At 37.7% G+C, this 24727-nt stretch overlaps 1 protein-coding gene across 8 annotated transcripts in view; it reads left to right on the forward strand.

The window, feature by feature from the left end:
* The window catches only part of KMT2E (lysine methyltransferase 2E (inactive)), a 71194-nt gene that overhangs the window by 28395 nt on the left and 18072 nt on the right, over positions 1–24727 (forward strand). For 4 of the 8 annotated variants that reach the window (XM_068929687.1, XM_068929694.1, XM_009669434.2 and 1 more), the window contains 10 exons: positions 269–349; positions 1672–1730; positions 7829–8001; positions 9325–9363; positions 11338–11550; positions 14009–14139; positions 15277–15394; positions 15532–15641; positions 17530–17791; positions 19881–19979. In XM_068929687.1, coding sequence (XP_068785788.1) covers positions 269–349; positions 1672–1730; positions 7829–8001; positions 9325–9363; positions 11338–11550; positions 14009–14139; positions 15277–15394; positions 15532–15641; positions 17530–17791; positions 19881–19979 — 1285 coding nt within the window. The remainder of the gene's footprint in view (positions 1–268; positions 350–1671; positions 1731–7828; positions 8002–9324; positions 9364–11337; positions 11551–14008; positions 14140–15276; positions 15395–15531; positions 15642–17529; positions 17792–19880; positions 19980–24727) is intronic. The other 4 variants (XM_068929711.1, XM_068929733.1, XM_068929703.1 and 1 more) reach the window with 1 other exon arrangement.

Consider the following 24727-nt stretch of genomic DNA (forward strand, 5'->3'; position numbering starts at 1 on the left):
TCCAGTCTTGGAGGAAAATTTCCAAAAGGGAAAATGAGGCTCAGGAAGCAGACAACGAGACACAGCCACAAGATTGGAATTACAGGGTGATCAGTGGTATACAATATCAGTGAACTAGAGGAGTCGTGGTGAAGATAATGATTGATATATAGTCTTAGGGAGTAATCGCGCGGGGTCAAGCTCATGATTGAAAAATAAAAAGCTGTACCTGTATGGTTCTTAAAATTGTACTTAAAATAACTAAGGGCATGTTGTTGTTTTTTTAAAGTGTTTGGCAGCACATTGACTGCATGGGGATTGACAGGCAACATATTCCTGACATATATCTGTGTGAACGTTGTCAACCAAGGTGAGTAGTTCACGTGCTTTTGAACTCTAAGTAGTGAGAATGAATAGAGAATATAAGAACGGCTTTAAACAAATGTTTGTTCTTTTAAAAGCTTTGTAACTTAGTGACCCAATAAAGAGAAGAGAGAGTACTTTTGTTTTGCATTAAAAGTAGATGAGGTGCGTTCCCTATAAATGGGATTAGTGATTCTTGGATTTAAGCTTAGATTCTCTGAAAGTATCCGTAGTTGTGTGACTTCACTTTATCAAAGGCAGGAGAAAATCCCTACTCCTTTTCACATACTTTTTTCTTAAACTGGAATTTAAAGAGGCGATACTGGAACAACGAACACATTAAAACATAGACCATGTGGCGTAATCCTAGGAATCTTAGATAAAGGAGCTACGTTTTTGAGGCAAATGATCTCACCAGTCTCCTTTCCCTTCTTCACGGTGGTCGTTGCTTCACCTCGCTTGGTAGCAGGTGCAAGCATCTACAACGCTTACCCAGATAGCATTGATGACTGCATGCTTTCTCGGGCTGGGCAGTATACAGACAATCCATTTCGTGTTTTGTTTCATGATTGTCATGCATGGAGAACCCTAAACGGCAGTGTTTTCAGGTCAGCTGCCCCACGAGCGTTTCTCAGCATGTTTCCTTTTTATGGTCTCGTTCCAGTATGTTACAATGCTCGTTCTGAGGTTTTTGCACCCTTAAATATGTGCCCCCTCTCAAACTTGAAGTCATATGACAAGGAAGTCATTTTTTTTCGTCCTGCCCGGTAGGTTTATTATACCTGACTGTTGTGAAAGTTGTCCTGTGACGTAGAGAATAAGACACTACAAGCTTATGTTGCTGCTGGTTAACTAAATAATAAATAAGACATAGGTGTGCAGAACACTTTAGTAACCAAGAAATTTAATTTTCTTTTGAGAAACTGTTTGAACCTTGTTGTCCTATGATCTTTCTGTTACTTTATGGTATTGGGGCAGTTGTTTTGAGGACTCTGCAAGGAATTGGTGTAATGCTTGCTTATCTGTAATCCATGGATCACCCGTCAATCTTTCATCTGTATATCTGTAGTTCTGTTACATTTTCAAGTGATTTGGATAAAGCTAGTTCTTGAGGATGGCTGTATGTGCTTTGCATTACAGTGGGATGAAATGAGTGTACCAGATACGTTTTTGTAAGTATCTTAGCACTCAGCTGGTAGTATACCGTACTTTTGCTTATTCTGCAATAGCCAACTGAACACGGTAACGATGAAAAGGTCTGCTTCACTTACTTGTATGTGTTAATGCCTAAGTGTAAAGAATGGACTGAAATTTATTTCTTAATTGCAGGAGTTTAGATAAAGAAAGGGCAGTGCTGTTGCAGCGAAGAAAACGGGAAAATATGTCAGGTGAGTAAAGAAAGAGCTTAAGAAACTTTCCTCAGTCATAAAAAAAGGTCATAAAATAGTTGCATGTCAGCTGTATAGACTTAAGAGCGTGTATACACAGTTCCCTGCAGTTAACTTATTCGAATTGCTAAAACGTAAGCTAGAACTTTGTTTCATAATTTTTCTTAAAAACCTAAGCTTATTTAGTAGAATTGACAGTTTAGGCTTTTTAAGCCCTCACTGTATGTCTGCCAGTGCTCACTAGATTTGATCTGCAGTTCATGTGGAATGTCTTACTGTTTTATGCTTCCACAATATTAAACAGCTTACAGTTACAGTAGCCTTCAGCATATATGGCTCGGTAATTAAATGCCTTTTACACGACTTTATCATAAATAGCACTATACAGAATAGTTGCAATTTCAAGCGTTTCGTTAAAGGATGCGTTTCCTTACAGACACACGCGCACCCCTCAGCCCTTTCTCTTGTCATTGTGGATTAATCCACTCTGAATGCTACTAAAGTTCACCATGTATTGTTTATATTGAATTACACCCGGCATGGTTAGAATACATTTGTTCTGTAGTTTACCTCCTTGTAGAAAAGGAGCAGACATAAGTTTGAAATCTGTGTCCTAATACTGTAACTTTATGCATCTTAATAGTCCTATTTAATATGATTGCCAGATCTCTATTGTTGTTTATTGTAATTGCTTCTTAAACTGGAGCCATAGATACACCTAGAAAAAAACACGGGAAATAAAAATATTTACTTGGAGGTTTCATCCTGTCCTTGTCCGATGCGTGTATTGCATCCCTCAAGTTGAGGGAATAGGAAAATCATAGCTGTAGTGGATGATGTTAGAGGGCAATAAAGGAGACAAATAAAAACCCCGGAGCTAGGCAGCTCTCGTGTTTGAGACCATGTATTGAAACAATAGTTTTTGGTTTGTGCTATACCATTTCTGTGTGGTAAAGGAAGAGGGCTAAATAAAATGCTTAAGAGGTCTGAAATAAGAACACAGTAGTCGTAGACAGTTCTGGCTAAGAAGTCATAGTGTGTTGTTTTTTTTTTTTTTTTTTTTTTTTCCTTCTTCTTCTTTTAGGAAGTATTTAATATCCTGCAGGTTAAGGGAGGCAGAGGGAAGAGGGTTTGGTCGTAACTCCCTCCCTCCCCCTCCATTTTTCTTCTCGTTTGGGCTTTTCTCTGGAATCTAAGATGTCAAGGGATCAGAGGAAATATAAAGCCTTCATGTGGTTCATGTGGGATTAGCCCCAAAAACAAATGCTTCATGCAGTTGTACTCCCTGTTTCAGGAAGACAGTTGCCTCCTTGGCAGTTTTTCTGGCTTTGACACAGAACTAGATACAGGCTGCACTTTGCATGTCTTGCAACCTCCTTTAAACAAAAATGACAACAGCAACAGCAAAGTAGTCGCTCCCCGTGTCAGTCACAGTACTTTGCTTAGATTGGAATGAACCACCCATTCTGGAACAAAGTTCAATTGACTGGGGTCTTTTTATAGTTCAAAAATACGTTCATTAATTCCTTTAGCAAGCCATTTAGTGTTCTGTCTCTCAGGACTGCAGATAGACTGCTATTTCATATGCAGAATTTCCCAAGTGGGTGTAGGATCTGAGTCCTTATTTTCCTCCTCTTCAGTTAAAACTTGAGTTTCCTGGCCTATCCTTGGAAAAAGAGGAAAGAGCTCCCTTCAAAGGAATCTAGGAGAAGGCCTTTACCTGTATTTTCTGTAAGCTGTGGTAGATGCTTGTGAAATGGGAAGGAAAGAAAGAAAGAAAGGAAAAACTGAAATAATAGAGGCAAGTCTTTGGGGTATTAAATTTAGTTGTCAGTAAAAAGTCTGAGAAATGTTGCCTGAAAGTGGCTGCTCTAGCAGGCAGAATGTTTGTGCTTCACAATATAGCTTTCATTTATGGATCCATTTATGATATTTTAGGATAACTGCTCCCTGAAGCCCAATTTGATTGTCCAGGGAAAAGGGATTTGTTGCTGCAAACAACTCAGAAAAGCAAATGAGAAAAGGGAAGACTGTAGCTTTTATAATAACAGGAGTATTTAGAGTAAGCTGGTGGAGGCAGATGGGAAAGTATGAGCTTCCTTTTCCTGTGGTAGGAGAGGGATACTAAGCCCACTTTCTTGTTACATAAAAAATAGTTTCCTAACTCTGACAATTCTTCCTTCCTAGTATAGATAGTCGCATCCTAAGACTAGTATCTTAACACAGTTCCACAGTTCGTGATATTCCCATCTGTGATGGTGTAATTAAATGAGCTTTATTAAATGAACGTAATTAAATGAGCTTTAAAGCAATATAGCATAGTTTTGAGAGGGAATTTGGACTTTTGGTTTATGACATCCACAAAACTCGCTAAATCAGATAATACAATTTTATGGTTGATTTCTTGGAGTATTTTTTGCCTTTTGTGACAGCAGATGAGGCTTGTAGTACAAGAACATATTTCATTCTCTTTAATTTGTATTTTGGAATTTCAGAACTCAAGCTATCTGTCATGAATTCTGTCCAGCCATTATCAAAACGTGTTGTGTTTCTGGATTGGCGAGTAATCCTGATGATCAGTCTTTTAAATCTGTTCTGAACTATCAATGGAAAAAAATACCAAATGATAAGTCTCGAGTATCAAAACAGAGTTGAAACAATACTTTTTAATTCTAAATTAAGGCGAAGGACAAGTTTATTTAGTTGAAGTGCATTATTAATTACTGTGATTTATCATCCCATTTGAAACTAATATATACTTGCTGACTTTGGTTATTTGCTTGGCCAAACGCACTGTGTGTGTGTTGGTTGGTATTACATGATTCAGTCAGACTTGAAGTAATTCAGTGGGTGAACTCTCTACTGTCAGTTACTAGTAAAAATGTTATGCTTTTTGCTCTTCCTACTTGAAATCATCTATGAAAAGACATGATTTTTAATGTGTCTACTAAATATTTATAAGGGGTGTGTGTGTGTGTGTTTTTTTTTTTCCTTACATTCTGCAGCAGCAGAGTGTTACTTCTGATTTATTTAGCAATAAGCGTACAAGGATCTGTCCTCTTCAGGTGTTTGAGTAAAGGCAAGGGTTATGTATGACTAGACCTTGTTTGATGAAGTAGCATGTAATTAGGGCTATTTATTTTATTAAGTTTATAAATAACGGGGCTCTTAATTTTGAGAACACCTTACCATAATGGCTTTTATGCTCAAGATCTGTGAAGTGTCCCTGCTTTTTGCCATGTTGCCTCTACAGTTTAATGTTGTGGAGGAAATAATAGATAACTTAGTTGGCTTGCCTTAAGAGAAGAGTTCTGAGGTGGAAATTCCATGTGCTGTGGAAGTGGATGAGAGTTCTAAACTTGTATGTGTAACCATGTCACCTTTTTTCCTGATATCGTCTTCAGGAGCTCTGCTTCTTGAGAGCAGAGGCTGCTTTTTTCTTCTTTCTTCTTCTTCTTCTTCTTTCTTCTTCTTCTTCTTTTTTCTTTAATTTCTCTAGGTCTTTTAGAGGGGAGGGTTTGTACCTGTCCTCAGGCCTGGAGTTGTGTGCGGTGATGCTGGTGATGCTGCTTTGATTTTTCTTCCTGATGTAAAAGTGTGACTCTAACGTGGCTTACTGTGCATTGGCTTGCTTATTATAGCTCACTGGAGCGTGTTTGTTAAGCCATTTGTGGATTGTATCCAGGATCCTGTTGTGGAAAGATACCTGTGCTAAATGATGGCCTTTTAAGAAAGATACTGATCTAGATGTGTTATATGTTCAGGTACCTTGCTTCAAATGTCAGGTCCTGAAATTGGTGCTGGTGGTACCATTCACTGTTTACAGAGAAATGTCTGGGCCCATAATAGCTTTTTGTGGAATTTGGAGAGCTTATATCTTGCTTTCCATGATGCAGAATCTTCCTTTAGTGTGCTTTATTAAGGCTCTGCAAAGGAGCATCTCAAAGCAATGCCATGTAATTATAAATTAGGTTGAGGTAATGCTACTTTGGAGTAGGCTGGGATATAGCACAGACAACAATATTGAATTGCTGCTTCCTTGGGGAAGACTGTGTGCGTGGGGGGAGGACCCCCGCCCCCCCGGGTGACATAATGATTGTGTAGGCACCAGTATATAGAATTAAACATCAGTGTGTTCAAGAGTGTCTTGGGTTTTCATTTCTCATTTGTTGAATGTCAGTGAATAGCAGAACAATCTTCTTCTTTGTTTAGATGTTTCTTCTTTCCATGTGACTGTTTTTGATGCTAGTTCAGAAAATAATAGGTGCAAACAAGCTCAGAAAAAGTCATTAGCCAACACAAAAATAACTCGATATCAACATATAGGTAAAATGTATGTACTGAAGAAACTGTTTAAAGCAGCAAGGTTTCAAATAAGACACAAAGTTAAGGTTGCGTTTGTGATATGAGTTTATCCCTTTTTGTTTAGAGGTGGAAAAAGTAACACATGATCATACGCTCTTTTCTCCCCCTTCCTCTCCCTAGTCTCCCTTCCCCACGCACACTGTATTCATTGTACACAGTGAATGGTGCTGCCCAAAGGAGTAGTCATTCAATATCTTTTTCTTTTTATTCAATGTGTAGTCTCGGGCCTTATTTATACCACTATTCAGACATGTATAGATAAACTAAAATAGCAATTTCTTAGCGTTTTGTAGCACGAATTCTTAAGCGCTTCTTGACTAATGGTGAATCTTTGCAAAACTTCTGTTAGTGAAGAAGGCAACGCTGCTTCCACTGCAGAATCAGGAGATGGTAACGCACACAGAACGAAGTTAAAACGAACACAGCGAACTTGTCGCTAGATTGAGATGTAGAACTAGATAATAATCCTTTTTTATGTTAACACAGTATGCGTGTAGGCCCAGTTTTCTTTGATTTGTCTTATGACCCTGAGAGCTCGGTTCTGCAAATCGAGACCAATCCTATAAATGAACGTACAGTTAGTGATTTCTGCACTGTGTGCTTCATATATCTTATGCTTTCACAATGGAGTTGGCTTTTCTGAACTTGTTTCATGTTTAAGACAAACAAATGTCTTTCACTTCATCGTACTTTCCTCGTTCACTTAACCTCCTTTGCTGTGCTCTCTTAAATTTCATGAATAGAAATTAACAGGAATTAACAGGAGCAAGAAAAAATCCAGAGAAACCAGTAGCTGAAGTCCTTTAGTAAAGAAAGATTCAAGAACGGGACTGCTCAATTCACTGATTAAGGCAGCATCCTTCTGAGCTCTGAAGGAATGTGTATTTGTTTTTTTTTTTTTTTTTCTTCCTGCTCTCATACCAAGTACCTGCTAAGCCTGCTCCTCAGCAGTTTTAGAAGAAGTCTTGTTTAGTGTGAAGCATGCTTACTGAAGGCAGAATGCTTAGAGAAATTGCTCAAGTCCCAGAAGTCTGTATTGAGTGTGTGTGAACAGCAGTCTCCTATCTATTTTGTACCATCTCTTGTAGCTCTCCTCACACTTGACAGCCTTTCATCTTGACAGAACTGCAGTAGGTCTTATTTCAGGTCAGGGAATGTATTTATCTGACATAAACGCTGACTTATGCTAAACTTCAAGCTTTGGCTTTTAAGTCTGGAGGCGCACAGCGCAAATGAAAAGCAACTGGTGGTTTGTGTACGATCTTATTTTAAGAAGTAAAATAGACTTGCGTTTTCTCTTCCTTGAAAGTAGCAGGAGTTCATTGTTAAAGGATTTTGAGCGGTCTTAACAGCTAAATTGACATACCCTGAAGAAGGTGCTCAGCACTGAAACTGGAGCTGAGTTAGTTGGTTAGGACTTATACATGACTGAAAAGAGAATATTCTCATCTGAGCGAATCCCAAAGCAATGTTATTGCAATCAACGAATGGAATTCATCTGGTGTGTTTTCCTTACCTGGTATTACAAACACCTACTAATAAACCAGCTTCTCACTGGTAATTAGTTTCCATGCTACTGCAACTGTTGGTGAATTTTGCATATGAGTAGTTGGAGCTTTTGACAGTACAGTGACACACTTAACTGTCACTTACTGTTCTGATGGATGTATGGTAAAAAGTGAGTGTTCTTTCTGCAGTATTTGATTGTTTGCAAAATCTTTTTTGTTTTGAAGATGGGGATACCAGTGCAACAGAAAGTGGTGATGAGGTTCCTGTGGAACTATATACTGCTTTTCAGCATACACCAACTACAATTACTTTAACTGCTACAAGAGTTACAAAAGTCAATGATAAGAAAAGGAAGAAAAGTGGGGAGAAAGAGCAGAACATAGCAAAATGTAAAAAAGTAAGTGAATGTAATTCTTTGTTTTATAACTGTGTTATAAGATAAACTATACCTATGTAAAAAACAGAGCATTGTTGTTAAGATTTTACTACCTGGGTTTAGATCACAGTAGAATACTCTGCTGCAGTGAATTATACTGCCACTTGATTTTCCCTGCCTCTTCCCTCTCCCCCCCCCCAATCTCTACCCCTAGCAATTCAAATTAAGATGCACTAGTGTGATAGCCGCGGAAGTCTAGTTTTATAATTGAAGCAGAACTTGTAAGGAGGAATCACGTTTACTGGACCAATCGATACAGTTGGAGGTGGGGAAAAACAGGCTTTGAGGAATCACGTTTACTGGACCAATCGATACAGTTGGAGGTGGGGGAAAACAGGCTTTGGATACCCAAAGAGGAGTTCTGTGTCTGAAAGTCTTCATTTGCAGTTTTAGTAATGGTGATTGAGACATCTACGGCTGGCGGTCGTGATGTGACTCAATCAATGCCTGCTTATTTGAGTTGAAATTGCACGGAAACGTGCTGTCAGAAAGTCAGCTGCTGAACTGCTTCGGTAGATAGGATATTGAAATAATACTGTTTAATTACAGACGTAAACAATGATTTCTGTCTAAAGAAGTAAAAGTACATTGAATTTTCTAGAGCAATGAGTTGCTTTCTGCCGATATGATGAGAATTGGAGAAATGGATGAGGGTTTTATCCTTTAAAACTGGAAATCGGAATTACAGCAGCCAATATCATTTTGGAAATCTTGCGTAAAATGTTTACTTTTAAATGAACAGTCCTGAATATAAAATTACTTGCACCAGCTTATGTTCTCCTGTTGTTATTTTGCAATATAACGTAACTGAGATGATATAAGAAAATAGGTTGTTTTAGAACAACAAACTTTTTCCCAAAATGAGCTTCATAGGTTGTCTCTGATCGCTCCGTTCCCCTCTGACACACACCAAAATCCACACAGGCACACGAGTAGGATAGTGAAGGATATGGACTGTTCACAGATGCACCTGATAAATTTCTGGTGTTTAGTAAGTGACTGTTGACTTTACCTTGAATTCTGAAACTGTTATAAACTAGGAGAGAGATGGGGTACCTGGACCGCTAGCTCTGAAACCTGAGTTCTTGCCTAACTTAGGAATTTTCTTCTAGATATGTATTTTGTGGGTGGTGACCTGCCTCCTCAAGGTTTTAATGCAACTTACTACTTTTCTCATCTTCTTGAATGTTTTATTGAGAATAGTGCACATAAAAATGGTTAATTCCTTAATAGTTGAAATTTTGTCTTTCCTCTTAAGAAAATAAATACTACTTTTTATTTCAGGCATTTCGAGAAGGATCCAGGAAGTCTTCAAGAGTAAAGGTAAATGTGATTTTTGGTTGGTTGTTTTTCATTGTGGATCTTAATTGTACATTACTTAAGGCATAGTTTCAACTGCACCCTGAACCTCATCCTCTTGGTTTTGTGTATTGGAATTTTTGGCAAAGGTGTCACTTCCATCTAAGCACAGTAATTCTCTAAAATATGCTTCATACTATTTAAGTACTAAAATTCTCTCAGTAACCGATGTACGACATACGTATCATAATGATTTTAAAATAAGATACGACCGGTACATCTTCTATGCCTTGCATAAAGTTGCCCCAAAATCCTGCAAAATAGTGTAGTGTAGACTTTTATTCTGAACAGACTTGAATTTCAAAGATTTTTATTCTGAGAAGATGTATTTTTTTTAAGAGCCAGTGGAGGAATTGGGGCATGTGTGTGCTGTGCAAGGGAGTAAAGTTTAGCGCAGGACCTCATTTGAGCTGGTTAGCTCAAACTTTTTAGCTTTAAACAGCACAAGACTGAAGTGGCTATATTGCTTTTGAAAGCTAAGTTCTGCCCTGGGATACCTAGATGTCTAAACAAGTGGGACACAACTTACATTTCGGATATGCCCGATTTCCTTGGGACTGAGAAATAGCGAAGACAAAATTGGAGAACTGGAAAAGAAAAAAAAAATCTCTGTTCTGTGTGTTTGAATATGTTGTTTGTATGTTTCTGTTGCTTTTTTCATGGTTTTCTTTGGAAGCGTTCCACTTTTTTAATACTGTTGACATGTAGTATTCTCTCAATGCATGAAAGAACACTTGATCGGTGACAGGTAAATTGAATTACTGAACTACTTGCTATTTTATGACTGTTCTATAGTGTCTCTGCACAGGAGTGTAGAAAAAAGAGCGCTGGCTGCTGCCAGCCTATAAGGCTACTGCTGCTGCCAGAAAAGGAGCATTGGTTGGCTGTAGCCTGGCTGCTGCTTGTGAAGTCTTGGAGGTACAATGGTTGTTTAGAGAGGAACAGACAAGGGGAAAAGTAGGATCTATGCAAAGCCTGTAACATTGTAGTCACAACCTCTGCACCCTAAAAAAGTATGGGTAGGATTCTTATAGCTTAGTGGGATGCGAAGCAGAAAGATGCAGCATAACCTTGGAAGCTGGTAGAGAATATGAGACCTGTGTATAAAAGGAAGGAGGCTGGACTTTTTTATTTTTGAACCTGTTCATAAAAGTTGAGTAGGATGGGAGAACTAACTTCCAGCTTGGGCACTCTTAGGGTCATGATGCAGTGTGGTTGAGGAAGGAGACAGCGTCAGTCATCTTCCCCGTTCAACTAAAAAACTGTTTTGGAGTTGTATCCTTCAGAAACTTGCGCTTCATGTGCTTAGTGCTCTCCTAAAGGGTCTTTGACAGCCATGGCCGAGCACGCGTACCCAGTTCTGTTGAGAGAAATGTATGTAAACATCGGAATAAAACACACCTGGAAAAAAAAAAAATGTTTATGTATTTAAAACCCTTTCAAAGGCATGTCAGGGACAGATACACTTCCAAGTTTGGGCTTCACAAAATTAATTCACTGTGGCTCTTCAAAAGGCATTATACAGTCGTCGTCATCTTTTTCTAAAGAGAGACAAAGCTGCTTGGGTTTGTTACTGGCATAGACGCTTCATATCCTGATACCTCTCTGTTGGTGGGGTGGAGGTGGGAGGAGAATGTATTACTGAACTTGGAAAATAGGTGTGAAATTATAAGACTTATTAGAGGACAGATAGGATGTTATTGAATTCAACTGAATGAAATAATGCAGAACTGGACTTACTAATTGTGGTAGTTGCAAAAAGGACGACAAAATGGGTTTATGTATTTATACGAGTTAAATTAATAACACACTCTTGTGCTTTGTGTTGTATTGTAGACTACTTACTCTTGTTGAGTTTCTAAATTATTAGTGGTAACCTTTTCAAAAACAATTTTTTTTCTTACCTTTTAATTTCTGATCTCTTACTGTAAATTATAGGGCTCAGCTCCAGAGATTGATCCTACCGACAGTTCAAGCTTTGGATGGGAAACTAAAATCAAGGCATGGATGGATCGTTACGAAGAAGCAAGTAATAACCAGTATAGCGAAGGTGTTCAGAGGGAGGCACAAAAAATAGCTCTGAGATTAGGCAATGGAAATGACAAAAAAGAAGTCAACACCAGCAGTCTGATTTTCAAACCTCCAGTAGAGGTAACAAGCTCTGGCTGTGATGTGTGCTTGCGTGATGTGTTTGTGCCGTGAAAAAGATGGCTGTGTAGATGCCGTTGGGAAAAACAAAAAAACAAAAGACTTTTCCTATTTTTGCGTCCTTGTTCTGTCTTGTCTCGCAAATGTAAGCATCAGAGTTGTTACAGCTTTTTTAAAATTCGTAAATGGTATTCATAGGTCCTCTGTCACTTGTGATTATATTTACGTTCACATATTGTTCTCATAAGAATCGTGAAGGTACTAGACTGAGCCTGAAAACTGAACTGTCCTTAGAACGTGTTATGGCGTCCACAAAGCCAATAGACTTCCCTGCTACTATTTCTCTGCTCTGTGAGGAATATCAGACGAGATGTGAGTAGATAGAAGCATCAGAGCCAGAACTTTTTTTCCCGTTATGACTGTCCATATGTTCATTGCCCACTTCTTTTCTTTAAGATGTGGTGAGCCTATTCTGACTTTTCAGGTATTTAAGCAGAATTTTGTGTATCAGTTCATGAAGGATATTTTCGATGGTAGCTGATATATGCAGGACTTGGAAGCAAGATCGTGTACCAGTTTGATTTTGGCGAATAACTTTCAGATAGCAGTGACTTCACATCACGATCTTAGGTGTAGAAGACCTGAATTTTTAAATAGCAGTTAGGTCAGTTTTATGTTTTGTCTACATCATCATGTCCCTCGGGTGAAGAATCTCTCCTCTTCACTGAGAGGAAGGATTGACTTCAGTGATAACATCTGTGCCCATTTTCAAAACCGGAGTTGAACGATAATCCTTTGTCTCATACGACTAGTTTACTTTCTGTGGCACAGTACTAGATAGTTTTATAAATTTTCTTTCCTGTTTAAACAGCTATATTGTTAATAGTTCTAAAAAAAAAAAAAAAACAAATCTAGCTATGGTTTTTACAATACTATCTTACTTTTTTTTTTTTTTCTTGGATTGTCTTTTTGGTGAGACCTAGGAGCCTAACATACTATTGCTAGTGACGCTTAGTTGCTTAGCCTGGACCAGGCTTGAAACTGTTAAGTGGTAACTGCTACGGTTTTCGTTGTTGGTCAGTTATTTTTAAAAAAACTTTTTCTAAATATGTGTGTGTTTATTTTAAAGCTTGAACTGGGAAAATACGATTGGTAATTCATTTAATAGAACTTTATTGAATTATTATGTGAAGTTGCATACGTAGAGCATGTGATTGTCTTGAGTGTTCCTTATGAGGATGTGCAGATTGACACTCCAGTGTTTCTTACTCTATCAAAACTCAATATTGGGTTTTGGTATGTGTTCGTAAGTCCACAGATTTGTGAAGGGAACTATGACTGGTAGTAGTCAAAACAAAGATCCTGATTAAAAACGTAAGATGACACTAGATAGCACTGAAGCATTCTACGTAGTGCTCTGGAAAGGTGAAGAAAGGTAAATGACGGTAAAGGCGGGGGTGGGGGGGAATTAAGCGATCAAGATGTTTCACTCACTGTATAATGCTCCTTACTGGTTCTTTAACCAGAGCTGCTCGTTATACAGATATTTTTAGACAGTTTAGCAATGAGGAGGTGGCGTCTTGTTAATAGTATTTGTGTGTACTCTTGCGATCCCCTAACTTGCAGTTTATGAAGAAATCGTGCAGTGTCTCTGTATCCTTGCCATCATTTACTTACGAGGTTAAAGTTAGAGCCATGTATTAGCCTTTAGTGTTTTGTAACAGAAATGTCAAGGAAAAGTTACTGTAGCAGATTAATATAGAAGCATCTTCGCTTATTTTCCTCCAAAGCCGTCATGTTATGTGGGACACCCTCCTTAGAAGAATGTACCTGCTTATCCAGCCCTTTGCTTACATGTAGGCCACTACTTTTTTTTTTTTTATTGGAGGTGACAGTTGTTAGAAGTGTGAGCTCTCTAGTTTTCAGGGTGTATATGTAGATATATATTTTAATTAAAAGCCATCCTTCCACCTAAAGATAGGGAAATAAGCATAAGAAATCTACAAATTCTTCTCAGGATTCTTTTTTACTCTTTTGATATTTTCCTGTTCTGTTTTTCCTTGAATGACTCATGAAGGTTCTTCACATGTTTTGTTTAAAGGAATTGAAAGCTTTTTTGAAAATATTATGCAAATGGATGCATTGGTTCAACCTGTACCTCTGAGAGTTAATAAGAAGTGCACTAAAGGATATAATACTTGAATTGTAAGAGCGTTAGTATGTTGATTTTCAGCCATGTACTGGAGAACTAGGGCTAAAGCATTTATTGAATCTAACTTCATAGCTCCTTGCATTGCTAGAGGAACGGGATCAAATCAGTTTGTGAGGTTTAAGTCCAAAGAGGAAGTTTTTAAGTTTGTTTAGTGTTGCTTTAGGGGTAGGTGGACTGTAATCTGGTGTTAATAATGAAAAAGTTGGTGAAAAAGGATATTTCATAGATTGACTCTTGTCTTTATTATAGAGTTATGTGCAAAAAAACAAGAAGATTTTAAAAGCTGCCAAAGACTTGCCTCCTGATGCACTTATTATTGAATACAGAGGAAAGTTCATGCTGAGAGAACAATTTGAAGCTAATGGATATTTCTTTAAAAGGTTTGTTTATTCCAAATATGTTTTAATAAGGTAACTTTTAAAATGCTGTTTTGCCCGCCTCCTGCCTCAGGTACCAGTGGGTCTTACTTACCAGTAATGTCTTGGATTCTGCTGTTTTTCAGCTAAAACTAATACAGACTGGAATCTGGTCTGCCCCTTCTCTCTTGGGTACAGTTGTACTCTAGAACTAGTTTCCTCATGCTTTTTTTGCTTTACCATGGCTACAGCATTCATGGCTACACATGGCTTATAGCACCAGCCAGTGGTTGACAGGTTTTGCCATGTAAAAAATAATTCATAAGCTAATGATGAATACCTTTTCTTCTATGAAGGAAGTTGATTTTAATTCCTTCAGGCCAAGAAAGATATACACAGGTCAACTTGGGTCCTTTTACTGCCCAAGTGCTCTGGTTGGTAGGTTACTGGGCAAAGCCAGGCTGCTGCCTTTTTTCTGTATATTGTTCTCAGTGCTGTCTACCGGTCGTTTATGGTCCTCGGAGAGCTGTGCTCCTACTACCTGTGAAGTGCAAGGACGCACCTACTTTGGAAATTCCAAGAAGTCTATTGGAGAAGTGAGAGCTTAGAGGTTTTGCTCAGTAGAAGTAGAGATGGAAGGGTTCCCAGGCACCTGTAATAGCAGAACTTAAAGCACATCTTGGCAAAGTGCTTAGATGTTCCCTTTCTTCAGAAAAGTTAGGTACTAGTGATACTGCAGCAGCGTAAGATGGTTGTGTTTTTTTTTTTTAATTTTTTTTTTTTTTCTCTTCAGCTGACTGAGGCACCTAAATTTCTGCCTCGCTTCCATTTTAGGACTTGCCATAAGAAAATTTTCTTAAATGAATATGAACTCTGTCTTCTTTGTTTCTTGTTTGCCATGTTACTGTTACTTCCTGGTCCTATGCAGAAAAATAACGTTCAGGGCTATAGTTTAAATTTCAGTTATGCTGAGAATATATTTTGGGAATATACCAGTTAGAAGTAGAAGGCTTTTGATACAAACGGGTCATTTTTAGATTAAGCCACGAAATCACTGTATCATGCCAACATCGTGACATAGAGTTAACTGATGTGAAAAATAAGCCATATTTAACATCTTGAAAAGGATGAAACTGTGATTTTTCTTTTGTCATCTTTCAGGCCGTACCCTTTTGTCTTGTTTTATTCCAAATTTCACGGGCTAGAAATGTGTGTTGATGCAAGGACTTTTGGAAACGAAGCTCGATTCATCAGGCGCTCGTGTACGCCAAACGCAGAGGTGAGCGTATATGTTAAGTTTCCCAACTGATAATTTGAGCGTTTCCTACGATTTTTGTACAAGTATCTTTTTAAAAAGAAAAATGATAAAATAAAAAATTGATTCATTATAATACAGAAGTATTCTCTTGGTTATAGGTGAGGCATGTAATTGAAGATGGAACAATTCATCTTTATATTTACTCCATCCATAACATTCCAAAGGGAGCAGAGATTACTATTGCATTTGACTTTGATTATGGAAATTGGTAAGTGTTTCAGCATGCTGTTCAAAAGTGCATTTAACGTTTATTAAGTTGTGTTGTGTGGCTTTGTCTAATGTCATTTACTTTCTTGCATGCTTTAATAACACAGTGCTCCTTGAGTACATTCTTAAAATGAGCAGCGTATGTTAAGGCAAGGATTTTTTGTACTTTTATTACTGAATATCTGTTGCAATTTCAATGCTGCCCTTATTTATAAATGATTTGGAAAAGATAGAAACCTATCAATGTGGATAGAGAGGTAGTATGAAAACTTTCCAATACCTAGGTGACCCATAATGTGGCGAGCGTAGGAAAAAATACGCGGTATTTTTTATAATAAGTGGTAACATCCTGTTTGTTTCAGAGTGCCTCTGGAGTATAGCTTTAGGAGGACAGTTTCTGTGGAATTTGATTGTGAATCATGTTGTTGTTTAATATGTAATTAACTGAATGCTTAGTGCCTTAAATTGTATAACCTGTCTATTACGTGTCCTCCTGGTTGTAGCTACTGCTTCCCTTTATGAACTGGGGAAAGTTCTAGTAAACTGATTAAGCGTCGGTTAAGCATTGGTTTGAAATGGTAAAGGGCAATAATAGGTTAAGTTACACTCCTTGTACGCATGAACTGTATTATTCAAACACCTCTTTAAAATCTGATGGCGAAATAAGGCCTTTGAGTGATATAATCTAGTAATGATTTTTCTTGATTAGTAGGAAACTTTCTAGGGTATAGGTACAATGTGCAGGAACATCTAAGCTAATACTAACCTTGGAAACCGAAGCATTGAGGAGACTAGTTCTGCGTGTGCACTTGCTTAGGGTCCAGAAGCAGTTTCACATCTTGCTGCATCAAGGTAATATGCTTTTCTGTGCTCTGCTGATAAGTCAGCTTGGTGCAGTGCTGCGCAGACATGGCTTTACTGCTTCTGGACCTGAGGTGGCATGTCCATAGAGTACTGCCTGTGTTAATCAACTTGGGTTCTCGCTACCTCAAGATAATCTTGCAGCGTTACGTGTTGTAGACAAACTCTTGCCTCTCTTATGTGAAGGTGACCTGAGAAATTGCCCAGTTGGTAGATTTTTGGTTTTATTATTTATCCACTTTAAAGTATGTAGTAGTTGTTAAGTGTCTGCACCTGATGGCCCATATAAGCTGTAGGAAAATGGCACAAAAATGTCTCTGGGTTCTTTCCAGTATGCTCATTTTGTGAATTCTGTCTTCAGTCTTTGCATAAAGCAAGAACTCTTCTTGGCATGCTACAGAATAGATACTGCCAGAAAAACTAGCTGTGGCTGAATTTGATGCATCGAATCATATCAATGAATGCTGTATGTGTTTGGATGCAGTGTCTTAAGACTCTTAACTGTTGGCCTGTTAAGTGCAAATAGAACTGTTGACTGACTTGCTTAGCTTGTATATACGTGATTAGGCACTTACCTCAACTTGTTGGCAGGTACGCTCTTTCAGACGCTTAACTACAGTGTTCTGTTTAAACAGGTGTAGGATCCTTGTATACAAGTGATTTGTGTGTTTTTTAAAAAAAAAAAAACAAAACAAAAGCCAATAAAGGGGAGGGAGTAATCAATGTGGTGGTTATACTTCCACCCAGAATATATTCTTAGGTTTTTTAGTGTTTTAGACTGTTAAGCAGATACTAACCTTGAATTTAAAGGAATTCCAGGTTGCAAACAGCAGCAACTATCAACCAGTAGCAGAGAATTTTGAAGTGTAATAGTGCATATGCTTGTGAAAACTTAACTGCTTTTAGTATGTTTGCATCATAGCAGATGTATAATGTGAAATATATCAACTTACGTGGTTTAGTGATGAAAAATCTCATTGCTGTATAACCTAATCAGAATTTGCCTTCTTACATTTAATTGTTTTCAGTAAATACAAAGTGGATTGCGCTTGCCTCAAGGAAAATCCTGAATGTCCTGTTCTCAGACGTTCTGAACCTACAGAAAACATCAATACTGGATATGAGACCAGAAGGAAAAAGGGAAAGAAAGAGAAGGATGCTTCAAGAGAGAAGGAGACTCAAAATCAGAACATCACATTGGACTGTGAAGGAGCAGCCACCAAAATGAAAATCTCGGATAATAAGCAGAGGAAGCTTTCTCCCCTCAGGCTGTCCATTTCTAATAATCAGGTATTGACAAAAAGTGATTAGAAAGAGAAGCTTTTAAAGCAAAACACTCTCCTTTATAGTTACTGAAGGAATTAGATAACACGTCATTGCAAAGGCTTATGTGATTTTTATTAAAAAGCATAATGATGGGTAGGCTGTTTATGGTTTTTGTAGTAGTCTCTAAATTCAGTCAGACATTAAGGAAAACAAAATATTGTGGTTCCCTTATCAGTTTCAACTCTGGGGTTTTTTTTTTTTTCCCTCTGAATTTTTTTGTGGATCTCTAATGTAAGAAGTCTCATGTCGCATGCCTTCAGCGTCTCCCAAGCCATCCTGGAGTGGCTTTTAGTTGCATATGTTACTCATGAGCTTAATATTTTAAACATAGCATTAAATAGCCCTCCTCCTATAACACACAAAATTTCAGCCAAAAATATTAAGTAGTGGCTCTGGCTCTGTGTTGAAATAGTTGATTCAAAAATGTAAATAGAATTGGAATTGAAAAAGATGTGCTTTGAACTGAAGTACTGATATTGGGTGGATAGTGTGCTAAAGCTACCAGGTAATATACAGTGGTAGTCAATTTTAGGATGCGTCTGTCTTTTAACGTGTCAGTATGAAAGAGCTAGTGAGAGAGATCGGTGAAATTCGTTATTAATTTAGTTTTGCAATTAATTTAATTTACTGTTAAAGATAAAAGTATGTAGCAGAAGATGGTTACCCTGGTAACCATCTTTTTTGCTGTGAGAGAAAATAATTTAACTTTTTTCTGGTGAATCTGATGGTTTGCAATGATGAGGGCAGAGAGAGAAGAAGGGTTTTTTCTCGGAGGAAGCCATTTCCACGTTCTTCACCTCTATAAGGTCACTAACAGTGACGGACGGGAATACGAAAAGGAGCGTCCTGGCACCAAATTTATGCAAGACTATTGAGTTGGTCGGGGGTTCTAGCAGCTAAATTAGTTAAATGCTTGGAAGTCTGTAAGGCGTGGCACGAGACTGTTACAGGTGATGATCTGCAAGGTGATGTTCAAACTTTCTCATTGTACTTGTGACTTTTATTTTTTTAAAACTGTTAACTGGTATTTGGAACCTTCTCCTGGGCTTTTAGTGTAACATACAGTGCTTATAAAGAACAGTCACAGGAAAACTTTTATTGTTCACAACAGTGAACTTAAAACGGTAAGAGTTGTGAGAAGAACAAAGCTGTTAAACAGTGCATCTAAATATAGAAGCTGTTCAATGAATAGCTTTTCTCCTGTAATGAAATGCTTATAAAAATCGCTATAAAGCACAGGGGGAAATGTAAAACTGCTTTTAAGACAAATGTTAAGAGTTTTGGTTAGTCATTTATGAACAGGTAAAATTGCATATAGGTCTAGTAAACACTTTTAATTCTTTTCAAAGTTACTGTTTTGTGTTACAACAGACCTGAAAGTTAAGTGTGTGGTGTGTGGTTCCCCCCCCCCCCCTTCTCCCTTCAACCCCCCCAAAACATTATAGGTTAGTTAACTTTTATGGTATGACAATCTATTTAAACTCTTGCTACAGTCTAATGATAAATGTCACTTTATTAGAATATACTTCTGAGCTGAGAACAAATTTTATGGAGCTGTTGGTTAACATCCGTTTGATGTGACAATTTTCGTTCTATTTTACTAAAATTAACGGCCAAGTTTTTTTTTTTTTTTAAATGGGTTGTAACGTAAAGCTTCTAATTCTTTAACTAACTTTTTAAAAAAAAATGGCTAGATCAGTGGCCACTGTCAGTGTCGTGAAGACTCTCTTGGTCTAGAGGTTCAATTCTGATGATTTTGATGGTGGGGTGGGGGGACCCAAACCCCAAAAACTTCACTAAGATCAATATATTGAAGAAAAAAAATACAGATATGTCCATGCTCAGATTGGAAAAGATTTTGTCAGGCGGTTATATTTACAGATTTGTACAAGGATTCAAGTGGATATTAGCTTTTACGTTTTTACCTTGGTTTATCGGCTTGGTTGCTTTTCAAGAAGTGACCTTGAGGATTCTTAGTTCTGTCTAGCTTTTAGTTTTCCCTAGTTTGCAAGAGTAGTGGAGCTTCTGTAAAGCAGTCATTTCCATCTTTCAGGAGCCAGATTTTATTGATGATATAGAAGAAAAAACTCCTATTAGCAATGAAGTAGAAATGGAATCAGAGGAGCAGATTGCAGAAAGGAAAAGGAAGATGGTAAGTTGGGAAGCAAGTAGCTGCTTAAAGTTGTCACTAAGGCTTAGTGACACCTGCTCTTCCCATGCTAATTGCTGCCTTTCTGTAGGCTTCTAGATCTGAGTGTATATGAAGTCAGATTGCTACATGAACTTCAACTTAAAATGCAAGGCTTGTTTGAGTGAGAGCATTTCCATCTGGCTTGATCATCAGTTTCTGACAAACATGCAAATCTGTTATTTTCAAATGTATATAACTTTCTATTGCCTTTACAAAAGACATTGTCTGTAGAAATTATCTAGGCTCTTTTCTTCTCTTTTATTGTTGCACATCATTTATGTTGGCTGTATTGTAGGTACTGTTGGGAGTCAGGATTTTTGACTGATTAATTATTTTTGAATTCCCAACTTAGGAAGCCTCAGAAATCCTGATTTTTCAGAGGTTGGTAAAATAATATCTTACAAAAGCTGGCTTTTTAAAACGTGCTTTTGTGTTGGGCATTCAAAATGTGAGGTGCTTGGAATTTCTAGTTAATCATAACATCTTGACCAAGGTATATAATGAGTATTTCTATTAATATTTCAAACACTTTTCATTTTTTTGTTCATGCTTATTTTTTCTATTTTTTCTATTTTTTGGAAGACCTTCTTTTTCTAAAGCGTCACGGAAATGTGCATGTTCAAAAATGTTTTTGAGTATTTGCAGGCCTAAAAGCATGTATCTATAATGAATCTTCTGAATAGACTTACTTATTTGGATTCTTCATACAAAAATATATCTAGCTTCTGCACAGCTTTAGTGCGTATATTAACTTCGGGAGATATGTAATCTTCCTTTAGAAATATGTTGCAAGAAGACTTGTAACTTGTGCCTTTTCAAGCCTAAGAACGAAGGATTCCTTTGAACAAAAACTTACCATAAAGCTATTGATTTATAGTTCAGCACTTTATATGGCTGTTATACATACTCTATTCTCAATACTACCTCGGCTGTTTTAAGTAGCATCTCAGAGAGGTTTCTTTGCAAGACTTCTTTTTTTGTATTTTATTCTCTTTTTAATTTCCGTGACTTGTCTTAATGGTTACTGCTGATAAATTTAGGTTTGAGCTGGTATCTTACAGACTAGTGTTCTCAATATATTCGCCTTCTATGGAGCTGTCAGCCCAACTGAAAGCCTATATACCGCAACAATACGCTACGGATTTGGCAGGAAGTTACTGCTAAATCCACAAAATTTAAAGAAAAGATTTTTGATATGAAACAGTGGAACCAGGAAATGAAAAGGAAAACTGCAAGAGACTTATTATGTTCTGGTGCTAAAATATAAAGAAAAATATTTTTACTCTCTTTAAGGACTGGGTGTTTATAATTTTGTAATACTGTTGCTCTATATTACATGGAAATAATAGATTCTCATGTTTTATACAGCCAAGCATAACTCGTGCGCTTAGATGTATTAATATATAAACCCTCTTGCCATCTAGGTATTTAATCTTAGCAGCTCAACTGAGTCACAGTCAAGGTTTTTTCTAGTCCTGTTATGATTCTCATTTGCTCACCTGTGATTTAATATTTTTGATATATTTGAATCTGAACTACGTGTGCCTGGGTGGTTATGAGGCTTGACAAGAAAGCCAGAAATTTGAGAGAGGATGGGGAGGGAAGGGGCTAAGAGAGTGAGACGTTGTCAACCTTGTTTCTTGGGTTGATCGGAAGCCCTAGAGAATTTGTAATCTTTCTGCTCTGCAGATATACATCATTAAGCAATTTCACTCTTTCATCTAAAGCTAGCTACCAGATGGCAGCGCAGTGTGGGAAGGATAGGTGAAAAAGGAAGGGTAATTAGCTTTAGGGACAAAAGAGGAATTTCGAGGCATAGGGGGGGAAAGGAGATGCTACAGAAAGAAGTGGAGGTGGTTGGTGGAAGGAACATGGAAGCAAAAGGAGCTGGCGATCTAGTCTCCTTCTGTTGATTCTCCAGCCTAAGAAATACTGTAACAAGCCAAAAGGAAGCTGACCCTTCTGAATTTAACATGCAGTCCTCTGCCTGCCACTCTCTTCCCTCCACTGCCTTAAAAGAAGCTTATTAGCAATATATACAGATTGCAGTAGGGAAATTATCCTTTTATTTTGCTTGAAGTTAGTCTCTTTTTCTTTCCTCATACTTTATTACTACTGCTTTTAAGTTTCTACACCTTGTACCTCTTAGTTCTGTTACCGTCACTCTTCACCGTTTTCAAAACTTTACTTTTAGTGTCGTGACTATTAATGAGTTCTTTGAACTCAGATCATCTTCAGTTCTATCCATGGAATCTGCAGAATTACTTAAACCCTTTAACTATGTCTTTTGCATTTATCTCATCCAGTGCTAAAAGTGCTATCTTAGTGTAACACTGCCTTGTCATTAAATGGGGGGGGGGGGGGGGGGGGGTTGGTGGTCCGTCCGTTCCCCCCCCCACCCCCCCAAGGCTCAGGGTATGATCACCTGCCAAGAGCCATTTGGTGCATGAAGAGTTTAAATGACCTTTAAAGGGCTGGCTTGCTACTTTATCAGCAGGCACTTGCAACTGTGGCATCAGCCCTCCTGGTGTGATCTCAAGATCAGTATTCATCTCTCTGGTGATACTCTTCATCGCTCGTGTTAGACGCCCTTTAAATGCATTTAGGACAAGCATTCCTCTTACAGTGACGTTAAGCACCTGGTCTCCTAGTCAAAATGACGTTCAGTCAATCCTTCGTTAGGTCTGTAGACATCAATCCTTGTTTTTGACACCTAAAAGTTATTAGAGTAGGCGGTTCTTCCTTTGGCATTGTTTAGAGCTTCAAAATCACACATGGTGGTGATTTTATACCATCTGCTGAAGTGCCAACATTACTGTAAAGCACACTTTTTTTTTTTAATTCCCCGAATTTTTTATGACAACTGGTTTTTGTTTTTGTTTGTTTTTTTTTTTTTTACACCTACTTCTTCATCAGTGTAATTGAATGGCATGTCAGCATAAACTGATAACTCATCTGCATTGCCCCTTTGGCTGAACAGATATTCAGTCTTGTAATGCAATCACATACAGCTAAAATGCAATGAATTGTGTGTGTTTGTGCATTTGGTGTGGTGTGTTTTAAGCAGGAAAGTAGATGGTCACAAGAGAAAGTTCTTTACCATAGGCAAAAACTGTAACAACTCACCATTAGTATGCCCTGACTGAATTCTTGCTGTGGAATGCTTTGTGCTCATGCTATTCCTTGAGCGCTTGTTTAATGACTTTCATTTGTGGGTTTTGGTCTCTGGAATAGGCGTGAGTTCTATAGCTTACTTACTCTTCGGCTTCTTGAAACCGTCATCTTTTGAATCCTGTAATGATTTGTGTCACTAGTGCGTAAAAACTTTTCTTTTGATTATTTCTGCTTTTCCATACTTGTTGTCTTCTTTCCTCACAATTGATAGTTCTATACAGTAAATATACCTAAGTAAATATGCATAAGTTTAAAATGTGCACTGTAATTTCTTGCACTATTTGGTATATTCCCTTTTTCACTCATACCTCTTACATCCAGATGATCTGGTATTTCACGGTTCACTTAAAAGATTCAGGGCGACTCATGAAATTGCCAAAAATCACAGTGGAATTTTTGAACTACGGTATGTCGCACAACAAGCGAGTGAGGAAAAACAGCAGTAATCACTTGCTCTCACTGTGTCGTTCTTCGATGAGCTTCAGGCTACTTCAGCATATTTTTATTCATCATTATGGGGACTCCCTAACCCCAAATCATTAAACACAGTTGTATTAACTTGAAAGGATGAGAACCTCTGCTTGTTGTTTGTGTGTTTTTCTTCCTTCTTGTGTAAATGTAGCAAGCATCACTGTAAACTAGTGGATAAAAACTGTATATCAACTGTTATATACTGATTTAAACAAATGTTTTTCCAGTAGTTAAACTCTTACTGAAAAGTGCAGATATGGTCTCTAATGTTAAAGAATTTTTTGTTCTGCTCTCATTTTCTGGGTGCGACAAGCTTGTTGAAGTTCAACATTGTCTTTCCTTAGATGATTATATAATGTCCATGTTCAATCTGTTACTTCTCTTTAAGGTGTGATGGTGATAATTTGGTCAGTGACAGATTTGTCAGGTTAGATTCATTTTTTTGCAATGTATTATAAAACAGTAGGCTTGCTTTGTGGTAGACCGATCAAAGCAAAATTGCATTGAATTAGAGTAGCAGGTCATATCAAACAACTTGTGATTAGCAGAATTCAAGGTGGCACCAAACCTATCTGCATCTGCTCAGATCTTACAGGAAATTAAGGGGATGAGCGGGTTTGGGGGGGGGGAGGGGCCAAGGGTGTACTTTCCTTTTAGTCTTCTCATTTTCTATGATTGTATCAGTAGCAAAATCCTCAAGACTTTAATTTCTATCTCTGTTAGATATCAGAAAGCAAAATCTATGCAAATGTTAATATAAAAATCTGAAAAATTACAGCACGAGCTCTGGTGTTAACAGGTTTCACAGCGTCATGTCATGCTTTTGAGTGGTTCTTTTAGAACACTGATGTTGAGAGCAAGTTGACCTTTTTTGACACTTCAGTGACGGAGTGACACTTCAGTTTATCATGAAGTTTTATAATAATTTAAATACTATGGTTTTGCGTGAAGTGAATTGATTTCTACTACAGCTACAGTGATTTTTATAAGTGTTCCTTAAAATTAAAGACAACAACAACAACAAACTACTCTTTGTCCATGCTAGCTAGTTTGTTGAAGCACTG

The sequence above is a fragment of the Struthio camelus genome, chromosome 1 (assembly GCF_040807025.1).
Source record: "Struthio camelus isolate bStrCam1 chromosome 1, bStrCam1.hap1, whole genome shotgun sequence".
NCBI classification, from domain to species: domain Eukaryota; kingdom Metazoa; phylum Chordata; class Aves; order Struthioniformes; family Struthionidae; genus Struthio; species Struthio camelus.